This window comes from Podarcis erhardii (assembly GCF_964252035.2).
Source record: "Podarcis erhardii genome assembly, chromosome: Z".
Taxonomy (NCBI): domain Eukaryota; kingdom Metazoa; phylum Chordata; class Lepidosauria; order Squamata; family Lacertidae; genus Podarcis; species Podarcis erhardii.
The window spans coordinates 28,086,777-28,099,770 of record NC_138504.1 but is presented as its reverse complement, the minus strand read 5'-3'; the positions used below and the strand labels follow the sequence as shown (position 1 = coordinate 28,099,770).

Genomic DNA, 12,994 nt, shown 5'->3' with positions numbered 1-12,994 from the left:
TTGCATAAGCTCACCTTTAAATGTGTACTGAATAGAATTTCTCCTCTACCCCTAGGCCTGATCTGACCATGTTGCCATTCACTGAACACCCCATTAGGCCCCTAAATGGCTATTTTGCTGCAGGCATCTTCATTTACCCCAAACAGAAGGTATCATAGGTCTATAGGCTTGGGCATTGCATTTGGGATAAATAATGTAGTATTTGGCAGAAACTGAACTGCAGCAGAATAGAAACAATGCTAATTGTGACAAGTGGCAATTCCTGCCTTCTTACACTGCCTATTGTAACTGGGCTCTGTTTGTATGGATGGTAACATACAGGGCAGGTCCATGACCATGTTTGTCACATGTACGTAAAGATACACTGTCAAGGCCTTCAGCTGAATGCATGGAATCCATGGAAGGATTTCTCTCCAACATATGCAGGTTTTCCAGACCAGAATTAGTAACACTCATTTCAGTCTGGAATCAAGAGCTGTTCAGGGATTCCAGATGAGGGCATGCAATGGTTTGTTCAGCTGAGTTCCTCTTCCCTGCTTCTCTCAGCTAACATGTTGTTTGTTCAATGGACTGTAAACAAACTTCTGTAATATGGATTTATTTCACATCAACACTTGCAAGTTGTCAGCTTGAAGGTGGGTGTGAATTTGCCCTGGAAACAATACCACAGAAAACAGGACATACCATACTTTTCCGTGTATAAGACGAGGGTTTTTTACTCTAAAATTATGTTCAAAATTGGGGCTCATCTTGCTCATAGTGCAGAGGGGGGAATGGGCGATTGGTTGTAGCCGCGAGGAGGTTGTCAGTGGTGATTGGGTGGGTAGTTAGTGACTGTGGCAAGGGCTGCTGTGGATTGGCTTCCACTGTTGCAATGGTGTGTTTGCTTGCTGGCTGCTGGTGTCAATAGGGCAGACGCTTTGTGGCGATTGTGACGCATGTGATTGGCAGTGTTTGTCAGTCTGGTGAGTGATTTTCGGCAAAAAAAAAGCTCAACAACCCTGGGCAATCCCCTCCCCCTGGGCAATCCCCTCCATTTTCTTAAATTGGAGTCTCCAAAAACAGGGGGTTTCTTATACATGGGGGTGTCTTATACACAGAAAAATATGGCAATTCCCCAAGTGATATTCAGCAATTGGCATGATGGGTCATTTTGCTGGGAAAGATATGGTTTGGAACTCTGAAATGAATGAATGAATGAATGAATGAATGAATGAATGAATCAAAGCATGTTTAACTCCGCTCTACAACCAAAAAGGCTTCCAGAGCAGCTTAAAGATCAATAACAAGCATCTCGAGAGAAACCTCAGAGAGCTGTTGCCAGTCGGGGGGGGAACATTTTTAAGCTCAAGGGCTACATTCAACTTATTTTATTTTTTAAGTGCTTGTCAGATGCAATTTAATTCAGTTTGATTCTCAATTATTTTTAGGGCTGACACCCAATTAAAGAAATCTGAGTTAATGTATGGGTTTTAGTTGATTAATCAAATTAATTCATCAAAATGTCTGCATGTTTGCAGGTGAGTAAGATAATATTGTGAAAGAAAGCCAAAAAGCAGAATTTACTTATTATGGACCCGTGAGCACATCTGCAAACCAAATAAAATTCTGTGGGCATTACCCACCCACCACAACCTATTCTACTGGCTGTAACATAATGCATCTCTTGAGGTGAACTTCAACAGGGAAGTGGGGAAGTAACATTGCGGGCACTAAAGAAGGCCTCTGTGGGCACATGTGTTCTGAGGTGCTTCCCTAATGTTACCTCCTTGTCACCGTCTAGCGGGACAGTTTTGCACTATAGCACCAGAAAAGTGGAACAACCTCCACCGCACCTCTGGGAAATTGTGGTATGAAAAGTTACAGGAGTTCAGCAGAAAGTTATGGGACCTGCACTGATCAGAAACAAAGCAGCGTGATTGCCCCCCAAACCTTTGGAGGCACCAACAGCATTGAAAGCAAGATTGTCGTTAATCACCCTGATGGTATCATGAGCACAAACTGTCATGAATGCATAACAAAAAGGAACAATCAACCAAAAAGTTTTGAATTAATTAAATAGCTTTCTCCACCCTGGTGTCCTACAGGTATTTCAGACTATAATTCCCATCAGTCCCATCTTGTGCATGTCTGGCACTGATGAAAGTTGTGGTCGGAAACATATTGATGGTTCCAAGTTGGGGAGGCTAGATTAAACATGGTGTCCCTATTATGTAAAAGGTTGAAAAAGGTGAAAACCTCTTGTGTCACTCTGCATACCATACCTATGGAGGATGATTCACCTTGAGAGTGCATCTTCACTTTGATTGTTTGTTGAATGTCTGTGCTTACATTGTCCAGACACATAAAATATAATTCACATCCTTGCACTGAACAGATGCAAATAGCCTTTAAAAAATCCACACACACAACTCACCACCGTAAAGCATGTGCTATGTGACATCTTCTAAAAGTAGCTGAGCATTTGCTTTCAGCTGTAGTTACTGTAATTATTAATTGCTATTACTGCAATTTGGGAGCTCAAGTGTCCAGGATTCCTTACAAAAACATATAAATTATTCCAGTGAGAAAAGGTAAACTGTCAATATATATCAAAAAGGAAGTCTGGCTCCATTTGTTTTTACAAGGAATTAATTGGCTTTAATTTCCTGTCCTTTGCACAATAAACTGCATAATTTAAACCCTCTGTGCTTTTGCAAGTTCTGTATTTGAGCTTCTGCAGAGCAGCTGCATTGCTTACAGTGAGAATGGACAGAACAGCTCCCTTGCCAGCCTGAAAAAGCACAGGCCCTTTTCATGTGTCTCATAAATGTGTCAGGAGAGGATAAACTGCCTGGGGCAACCGTTTGTAACTGTCCCCATTTGGGAATCTGGCAGCAAATCTTATCTTATGTCTGTTAGGTAGGACATTTAAACTTTTGTGTGAGGAAATCAAGTGGCCCTCAAGGGACACAATCGTACAGCAAAGTCCTCTGTGCAAGCTCCAGTAAAATTAGTCGGACCTGAACAGGCTTTAGGCATGCATGGTTCTGGCAAGTTCGGTTCGCGAAGATTCTCATTTTCCCAATATTAAATTCAATGCACCACACTTCTGCATCAGGGCGGGGCCTGAAGGGCCAATAGGAACTGCTGCTGCAGCTACCACCCAGGAGGACTCCCCTGCCTGAGGGCCCCAGTCCTGCAGCTCAACATCTGGCCCAGGGCTGTGCCTGATGGCCTCTATAAAGGACTGCTGCCGCTGGGCAGAGAGGGTTCCATTTTGTTTTGTTTTGTTTTTGTTTAAATTGCTGTTATTTTTTACCTATGTCATTTTAAACTTTGATATTCATGCTGTATTCTTAGTTTTATTTTTTGATTTATGTGGAAAATGTTTCCCATTTGGTTGTGTATTTTTTGATGTGGTTTATTTATTGTTTATGACTTTTGTAATTATGTAAATCTTGTTATGCTGTAATCTGCCTTGAGCATTGTTTTTTTAAATTGTGGAAAGGCGGCATACAAATAAAAAATGATGATGATGATGATGCATCAGCTTGCGAATTTATCAGCATTTTTGTGCTACTTTCTCCTAACAAGCATATTTTTAATGCACTTTTGACTAATGTACTTAAAAAACAACCTACTGTCCCCATATACGATGCAGTTTTATAAGTTACTTACACCAAAACATGCATCTTTATGCACATTTCACCAAAAATGTATATGTCTTTATATGTCGTTTGGTTGGACACAGTGCTATTTTTCCTGGATTTAAGAGGTGTGAATTTCTCATTAAGATGCAAATGAGCTTGATTTTCTTCTCCACCCTTTTCATTCTTCTTTGCAACATTCCTAACTTAAGGGAGAAATCCTAGCATACTGATGTTGGTGGCTGTGTGTATGTGCTTAGGATTCAGGGCAGGCTGCTCTCCGCTAGTAGAGGAGAGCACTGCTGATTGGTGGAGGCTCTGAGATGGAGTAGGACTCTACAACAGGATATTTTGGAGGTGGAGTTGGGCCAGCCTAGGATTTGCCAGTTCTTTGCCAGGTGGAGTGAAGGGTCTGATCCAAGCACCTCTGTTGCACCAGCTGGGAGCTGGCTCAGCAATAACGTCTGCAGGAGCCAAAAGGGCTCCCAATTCATTGGAGACTCAACATTCAACATAGATGCCTGGGGCAGTCATAACTTTGTAGGTAGGGCGAGCAGCACAGCCATACTTCATGTTCAACATATGGACCCTCTTTCCATGGGAAGAGAGCTACTGATTGTGTAGCAGGGGGGAGGAATGGAAGCTATGAAGGTATTAATGAATTTAAGAATCAGAAATGTGTTCGTAAGCAAGCTGGCCATGCAGCTCTGGGCTGAGTGGAATGTAAGATCTGTTCAAACCGATAACCACAGGCATCTTTGACAAGATTACCATACATAGCCTCTGCCACAGAAGACCCTGTTTTGCAACCTTGCTATTGTAAAGTGGGACATTCCTACTCTTGCCATGTGTATCTCTTTGTGCTATGTCACAATGTATGTTTAATGGAAACAGAAGTGTGTTTCAGCTGTTGGCATCCAACTTGCTTCATCTGCATGGTGAGAGTAGGTCGGAATGCAATGCAATGCTTTAATAAATAAACATCCTGCTTGACTTACAGTTGGAGTCTCATTCTTACTGACCACCCGGGCTGAACCCCAATATTTCCCTAGCAAGTATGCAACATTCTGAAGCAGTCATGGTGTCCAGTGAACCTGAAGTATATGTATGGATGGATATATGTGCACTGCTGCAGATGCGCTTCCAGAATATAAGGTGTGAAGGCTTATTGGTACCTTACCTGAGACATAGAATCGAATGCTTCTTTCTTCTGTGCCAACCTTGTTGGAAGCCACACAGAAATAGACCCCAGAGACATTGCTTGCTGTGGTTTCCAGGGTGCTTATGATCTGCCACGTGGGGAAATAGAAAAGACAGCCTGGTTACTTTTAGAGGTCATGGAATAAGCAAATCTGCAGAATCTTTCATGCAAAGGACCCAAGACTCACCTTTGGGGGATGAACAGCAGAGGCATTGTCAAGGGAGGACAGGGATAAAGTTTAGCCCAAGCAAGGCAAATTTCATCTTCCAGTGATACCGTTACAGATCCTCAGATGTTTTCAGCTACAGGTCAGGTACAGGTTAATCTACTTTACTTAAATATTGATACCCAGGAAACTGGTGGTGCAGACAGGGCCTAGCTTAGGGTAACAGCAAGGATGAAAAATTCCAGGATTTTTCTACTTGAAAGGGGATTCTAGCTGAGGTCATTCCCATCTTGCTTGCTTCTTACACACATCTACCAGTCTGTCACACATTGATTTCACACTTTCATCAATGCAGCTTAGAGCTAAAAGATCCACATTAGCTGGGGAAACTTTGCAGTTTTAGGCCAGCCTTCATCATCCTGATGTTCTCCAGAGCATCATAATCATATTCCAAAACATCTGGAAGGACACCAGGTTGTGGAAGGCTATTATACACCCTTACCTAAAAGTAAGTCCCATCAAACTCAATGGAGCTTACTAATGAGTAGACATTCCACTGCCAGAGAAGGAGCTGGGATCCAGGATACATTTCCCTCTTCTGTGTCATTTTAAAATGTACGTGATATGGTCTATCCTCACCCGCCCCGATTCTCGGTTCCATCTCACAATCCAGTTATGTTAGGCTTGTGAAGATGAACTAGGGGCAGGGGTCAAGAAAGGAGTTCAGACTATATCAGGCAGATGAAATAAGAGAGAGAGAATCTCCCTACTAATCTAAATCCAAGCTTACACCAGTGATGTGTCAGTCTTCTGACCACAGTTCACCCCCCAAAACTATCTGCACCTTCCAAGTAGTTTTGTAGAACATAAAAAAAAATCTTGAAGGTGCTTTTGTTTCATTTGTTAGTCTTTAACAAGCACATTGGACATGCCCAAATAAAAGAAGCCTGCCTTTCCTTCCCTTGCCAGTCTCCTCCTTTCCACAAGCAAAACAAGCCTTACTTTGGGGGAGTAGGGGTGGTGGCAAAGTGGTAGGGAGGGTTTGCTTCCACACAGGAGAGGACCCACAAGGTCCCTCTTTACCTGGAAATTATACCTGGTGAGTCACTTCCTGCCAGGGACCACCCTTGTGGATCCTCTGCTGAATGGGATGAGGATTTTGCCTGAGGGTCTCAAGTCGTTTTGTTCTTGATATCAAGATCCCTTTTGCTGACAGGGTTTGAATGAAAGAATTCCCCTAAGCCTTATCTTTGTAGAATGCTTTGCAAAAAAAAAGTATCTCTGGCTATTTTCTTTAACACCCTACACCCAATATGCACAGTAGGTTCCCTCTCCCTCTTTGTAAAACGTTCACCTTGAATGCATTTGTAGCAAAAGCTAAGCTTCACTTTTCAGCTAGAGCTTCCAAACCAGGCTCAAGGGCATCCCCAAATAGAGTACATTGCAGTAAACTAGCCTCAAAGTTACCACAACTGGTCCAGACATGACACCCAACTCTGACTCCCAAACTGCAATACGGGACCAACTGGGCAGTCACCCAAGGTGCAGACCTCGGAGGAGTGCAGTACTGACCTTTGAGGGGCACAGTTTTATACAGATTAGTTTTTGTTATATCTTATAAATTACTGAATATTTAACTTTTATATTTTGAAGAATTTTATGGTTTCTGAAATAATTCATGAATTAGAAATGTTCTTTATGTATATGTGAAATAGATAAAGACCATAGTGTTGATCGGAGGTTATGTTACATATTTCTAGTAAGCTACGGCTGATAAAAACTGACCACCTGTAGCTCAACCTGTAGCAAACAAAAGGCAGAAAAAGCTAAGGAGCAGGCAAAGCAAGAAGAGTTCTTCCTGAAATACCTTTGTTCACAGAAAGCAATTGAAGAACAAGAATATGACTGTACTCTTCTTGAAGCTAGCACAGAGGGAGCTGAATGTGGTGTTCCTACTACAAATTAGATACATTTCTTGAAAATGCGCCATAGGAAAAAGAGGATGTCAAGAAAGCAAGAGTAAAGCAAAGTCTGCAAAAGAAGAAGGTATTGTGCCTGACTTGAATTACAGTCACCCTGTTAACTGGCCCAGCTATTGCAGTGATAATTTGTGACATCTTATAACAGAACATGGACCACAGCAGGTTGTATCACACAATTTCCCCAAAGACTAAAAAAGAAGATTTTCTCCTATACACTACAGGCGGAGACTAGCAAATAGTGAAGAAGTGTGCTGTCAATGGTTGACACGTTCAACCTCAAAATATTTGGGTTTTCTTTTTGCTGTAAGTTGTAAGTGAAAAATTTGGTACATCACCCCTACAAGGAACAGGTTCAAAGGACTGGGGACTTATCCACACATACCTTTTGCCCCAATCTTTTGAGGCACAGGTCTGCACTTCAAAGCTCTGTGTCTGAGCATTTTATTTTCTGCCCCAGAAATTTCCTTGTGGGCTGAAGGGGTGATGATGGTTTTCAAGAAGTTTGGATATATGCTACTGAGAATGAGGCCCAGGAAGAGGTACCACAAGATCTAAAGCAGAAATTCAAAGTAGGTTTCTACTATGCTGCCTCTGATATGGCTAAACAATCTATTGAAGAGATTCCAGCAGCTACAAAACCATAATTGCCTATTTGGCTTCATGTATGATATATACAGTATCAACAAAACATCTGCTGAAGATGTACCTAAGGCCTACAAGAATTTGGAAAAACTACTGATGCGGAATTTCTGTGCTGTGAACTTATAACAATAGTTCAAATGCTAAAAGGTGTGCTTCCTTTCATATTACAACAAAAACACCTGGATAATGTGCCCAATGTTTCTGTTGCACAAAGGATCTTTCTCACACTTCCAAAGTCAGTGGCATGTGGTTGCTCAAAGCTTTAAGAAAATGCACATGCTCAACAATGTTGCAAAGGAGACTAGTTGATTGGGAAACTACATCAATTGAACATGCCCAAGCCTCAGCACTTGACCTGAAGGAATTGGTGACAAAATTTGCAAAGGAAATGGCACACAAAGTGAGATTTTTATGTGCCTGAAATTGAAAACCTTTAAGAGACTTGAATTTCAACATCACAATTCACAAGGTTATTCAAAGTGATTTGTGTGCTAAAACATTTTCTTCTGTATTTGAGAAAGTTAATCAAAGACTGTTGTGTTACTTATTCTTGCAATTTGAAGCAAATTTAGCAGTTTCAAGTTTTGTGCTTCTAATTTTTTCTACAAAACATCTGTTTTTGAAAATTGAAGTTAGCAATTTTGGGGAGTGGTGTGTTCAAGTAGTTAGCCTTGTCTAGGGTACAAAATAGCCTGCCTCTAGGACTACGGTTGGCCAGAAATATCTTTTGCATTGAAAAAGGCTTTTGCTTTTCTTCTGCTGTTTTGCAGCACCCATGGAAAGGAGACACTGCTCAGACACTGCAAATAGTGCTCCTCTGTTTGGTCAGCCATCAGTGCAGAAACTACTTTGCCACAGCCCACCTAGAATGGCATCACAGCTTGCAATGGCCAACAATGTGCCTTCCTGATGTTGTTGAACTACAACTTCAAACATTCCTGACAAACTGGGACAGGTGGAAGTTGTACTCTAAAAACATCTGGAAGGAATCTTGTTGGTTATCCCTGCACTTAATAGTTTGGTACCAAGTTACTTGAAGGACCACCTTTACCCATATTAGCCTGTCTGGGTTAACCAGGGTCCCCAGACACATGCAAACAGATGTTTAGAGCTACACAGGCATTGAAACAAAGACATATATCTTGCATGCCCTCCATGCTTGTGTGGGAAATAAAGGTGTAACACAGGCAGACATTCACCAAACCCATTTGCTGCATAACTGCCTTTACTTGCAAACAACTCTTGAGCCCAGAAATTTGCAGGATTTCAGTGGGGAAATGAAAGATTGAGAGTGATTATCTTTTAATAAGAAGAATCCCTTGAAATGATTATGTGCCAGCCTTTCACTCAAGCTTTCTTCTTCTGCATAAATCCCTGAGATCAAGAGTTCAGTTATCTTGGCAAGGGTCTAATGCAAAAGTTTTAGTTGTCTGCATGCTCAGCTCATCTTTCAGTTGCCAATAAAATAATGCCACACGTCTCCAGAATATCACATTGTGCACATGGTGCTATATGTCTGCATGAGCAAACCTATCTGTGGATTTCCCTTTCCAGCATATTAAATAGTAAATCAGAAAACTGAATTCATATGGAAATGGTCAGGACGTCAGCACTGGTAGCTTCTTTAGAAGCCAGGCACTTCCTGTTTTGCAATCAAAAGATACAGAATGTCCTTAATGCTCTAAGGTTATCTGGAATATCGCTCTTGATTTCAGTTTAGAAAAGGGATAGACAATCGGGTATTGAGAGCGCAGTCTAGCTCATAGTGGCTTCTTACAGCTGATCTGCCCCCTAAGATCATCCTGGTTCTCAAGGAACTTCTTTTACATTCTGTTGTTACTTTTACACGGTGCAAATGGCTTAGGGTCAGACTAGATGTGACTTTTGTCTTTGCTGACTTGACAGTGGCTTTCCAGCATTTCAGACAGGAGTCCTTCACAGCCCTAACTGGAGATGTTAGAGACTGAACCTCGAACTTTTCGCACACAGATATTCTTTAGCTACTGAGCTACAGCTCTTCCCCTAAAATAAATTAAGATTCCAGCCTTCCTAGCTCTGAATAAAGGTTCAATTCAAAAAATAACTTAGGAAGTCACTGTATACCAAGTCAGTTCGTTGGTTCACCTAACTCAGGACTTTATACATTGATCAGCTGTGGAGCTCCAGAGTTTTCAGACAAGTATCTTCCCCAGCCTTACCTGAAAACACCAAAGACTGAGCCTGGATACTTCTGCATGCAAAACATCTCCTTTGCTAGTGAATTACAGCCATTTCCCAGTGAGGAAGCAGCTCTAAGAATGACTCAGACACATCACTTAAAATGTTGTAACTAAATTGCAAATTTGCAATTAAAAAGATCCTGATCTTTCATTGATTTGATAAGATTTTTTAAAAAACAACAAAAAACCTGATTATGCCTCATTTATATGCTCAGAGGGTTGAATGCAATGTCAAAATGTGTGGCTACACCCCCTCAGTCCAGATATGGCCTGCACTAACCCAAACGATAAACTGCCTATGACTACATAATGCAGATGTTTGCACAGATGTACCCCAGCTGTTATTTTAGGTGCTTAGAAAAACCACCTCGGGTTGGAGAAGCCCCACTTCCATGAAATCCGTCTGTGTCTGGCCATGAACTGCCGTTGGGGATTAAGGGATTCTTCTTTGAAATCTCGTCTCTTTGGAACAACTTTAAGGCACACGTTTTTTAAACGTGCAGAGAAAGATGATCAAATAATGAGAAGAGTGGGATAAAGGCAAGCAAACAAAACATAAATGCTGAAAAAGATAAATCCAGCGCTTCAAGATCAAACCAAAGCCTCTTCTTTCCCACTTCTTGTTTTCAGAAGTGGACAGGCCATTCCTTCCGGAAAGCCCACAAGCAGTGCTTGGAAGACATTCCCTCTCCCCTGCTGTGTAACCCCAGCACACTGCACCCAGAGAAAGACTGCCTCCAAGCATGAAGACTCTCTATAGCCATTGTGGCAGGCAGATACTGACGGAGCTATGCTGATCATAATTACTGGAGGTCCTGAATTATGGATTAAGGCATGGATGGAGAGCCTGCCCCCACCCCCTTGATGTTGTTGGAATTCCAACCATCCCAGCTGCAGTCAACATGACCAAAGACTAGGGGCGAAGGGAGTTGTAGTCCAACCATTTATGTAGGGTCACAGGTTCCCCATCCCAGGACTGAGGAAGAGGCAGTAATTTGGAGCCAATTAAGCAATCCCATATATATATATATATAGAGAGAGAGAGAGAGAGAGAGAAAGAATACCAAACTGTGACTTTTGTAATGTGTCCTTTTCTCACACAGAAAAATGTAGCCTTGTGCAGTGCCAATCCTATCACACCATGATGACTAGCAACAAAAGCTTCCTGTTTCCAGCTTATGGCTGTAATGAGGAGTGCATGGCTGGCAAAAATGGAGTCTGATAAAGTCTCTGTGGAACATGAGAAACTACCTTATATTCAGAACACTGATCCATCTAGCTTAGTATTACCTATGCTGACTGGCAGTAGCTCTACAGGGATTCAGACATGGGGCATTCCCAGTATTACCTGGAAATGCTGGGAATCAAATCAGGGACCTTATGCATGCAAAGCAGATGTTCTGCCACTGAGCTTCAACCTTTTTATCCTCTCCATTGGGTGACCCTGGCCTGCTAGTCATCCATGGTTATGGCTCCACACAAATACTGCATGGCAAACTTTCAGCAGCCAGTCTATCAAGCTGGATCCCAGAATCCACTCTGTATTCCAGAATTCTCTTCTGAAATGCCTGGAGGATTTCAGGTAGAATAGCTGTTCTTCTCACAAGTACTTTTAGTGCATAAACAGGTGCTTCATATTCCTACCCAGAGCCTATCCATACTCTTTGGTTCTATGATTCTGTGTATGAATGGACCATAACATGACGAAGAGAAATTTCTGATTGTAGCAAAGCCAGGTTGGATCTACACTGCTCGGGATAACATTATTTTTAGAAAATAGTATAGCTCTCAATAAAAGGGACGCGGGTGGCGCTGTGGGTAAAACCTCAGCGCCTAGGGCTTGCCGATCGCATGGTCGGCGGTTCGAATCCCCACGGCGGGGTGAGCTCCCATCCTTCGGTCCCAGCTCCTGCCCACCTAGCAGTTCGAAAGCACCCCTAAGTGCAAGTAGATAAATAGGTACCGCTTTATAGCGGGAAGGTAAACGGCGTTTCCGTGTGCTGCGCTGGTGCTGGCTCGCCAGAGCAGCTTTGTCACGCTGGCCACATGACCCGGAAGTGTCTCCGGACAGCGCTGGCCCCCAGCCTCTTAAGTGAAATGGGTGCACAACCCTAGAGTCAGACACGACTGGCCCATATGGGCAGGGGTACCTTTACCTTTACCTTTATAGCTCTCAATGCAAATTTACATCGACAATAGATCACTGCTCTACAGTGCTCTTGAGTGTCTCATGTTTATAACGCATCTTTCATGTTTTCACTGACCAGTGTAGATTAGTCCCCAATGTGTTTCAGTGGAGCCAGCTGCCTCAGGGCTTATCCACACTTTCCTTTTGCCAGATGCTTTCCAGGCAGAGGCCTGTGGTATAATGCCCCATGCATAAGCATGGTGTTGCTGGTTTTTTGCCCTGAGCTTTCCCCGCGAAAACCCAGCAAACATCAATTCGGGTTTTCTGCAGATTGACGTTGACGCCAACTTAGCTTTCAAGAGCAGGTTTTCATGGGGAAAGTTCTAGAACCAAAAAAGGGAGGTGGGAAGCTTGGATACTTAAAGCTTAAAATCGCAGACCATGCTTAGAAAGAGTGGAGGAAAGGCAAGCATGGAGAAGCCCTCAGTAATCAAATTGTCAAATATGGAAGTATCCGTGGGATATACATTCACATAAGAACAACCCTCTGCTTTGAGACTGGATTGATTCAAGTACAGTGGTACCTCGGGTTACATACACTTCAGGTTACAGACTCCGCTAACCCAGAAATAGTGCTTCAGGTTAAGAACTTTGCTTCAGGATGAGAACAGAAATCGTGCTCTTGGGCACGGCAGCAGCAGGAGGCCCCATTAGCTAAAGTGGTGCTTCAGGTTTAGAACAGTTTCAGGTTAAGTATGGACCTCGGGAACGAATTAAGTACTTAACCTGAGGTACTACTGTACCATGTAGTAACCTCCTCTTTGCAGAATCAAGTACTCTGCTTCTAAAAATCTAGAATGCACACCCTTGAGCCTCTAAGAAAAACACAATACATGACATGGTTATTTGCCCCAAAGGAAGGCTACGCCATCCATCATGTGTGAATAAGAAATAGCTTTGTCTCCAGGACTATTTGCAAGATTATTCTGCAAAGGCTAAAGTGATGAAGGGGCACGCTCTTAAACTG

General features: G+C 42.5%; 1 protein-coding gene across 4 annotated transcripts in view; it reads right to left on the bottom strand.

Annotated features, from left to right (window-relative positions):
- The window catches only part of LOC309333435 (vascular endothelial growth factor receptor kdr-like), a 198,271-nt gene that overhangs the window by 67,915 nt on the left and 117,362 nt on the right, over positions 1 to 12,994 (bottom strand). For all 4 annotated transcript variants that reach the window (XM_081846914.1, XM_081846915.1, XM_081846917.1 and 1 more), the window contains exon 12: positions 4,810 to 4,918. In XM_081846914.1, the coding sequence (XP_081703040.1) occupies positions 4,810 to 4,918 (109 nt within the window). The remainder of the gene's footprint in view (positions 1 to 4,809; positions 4,919 to 12,994) is intronic.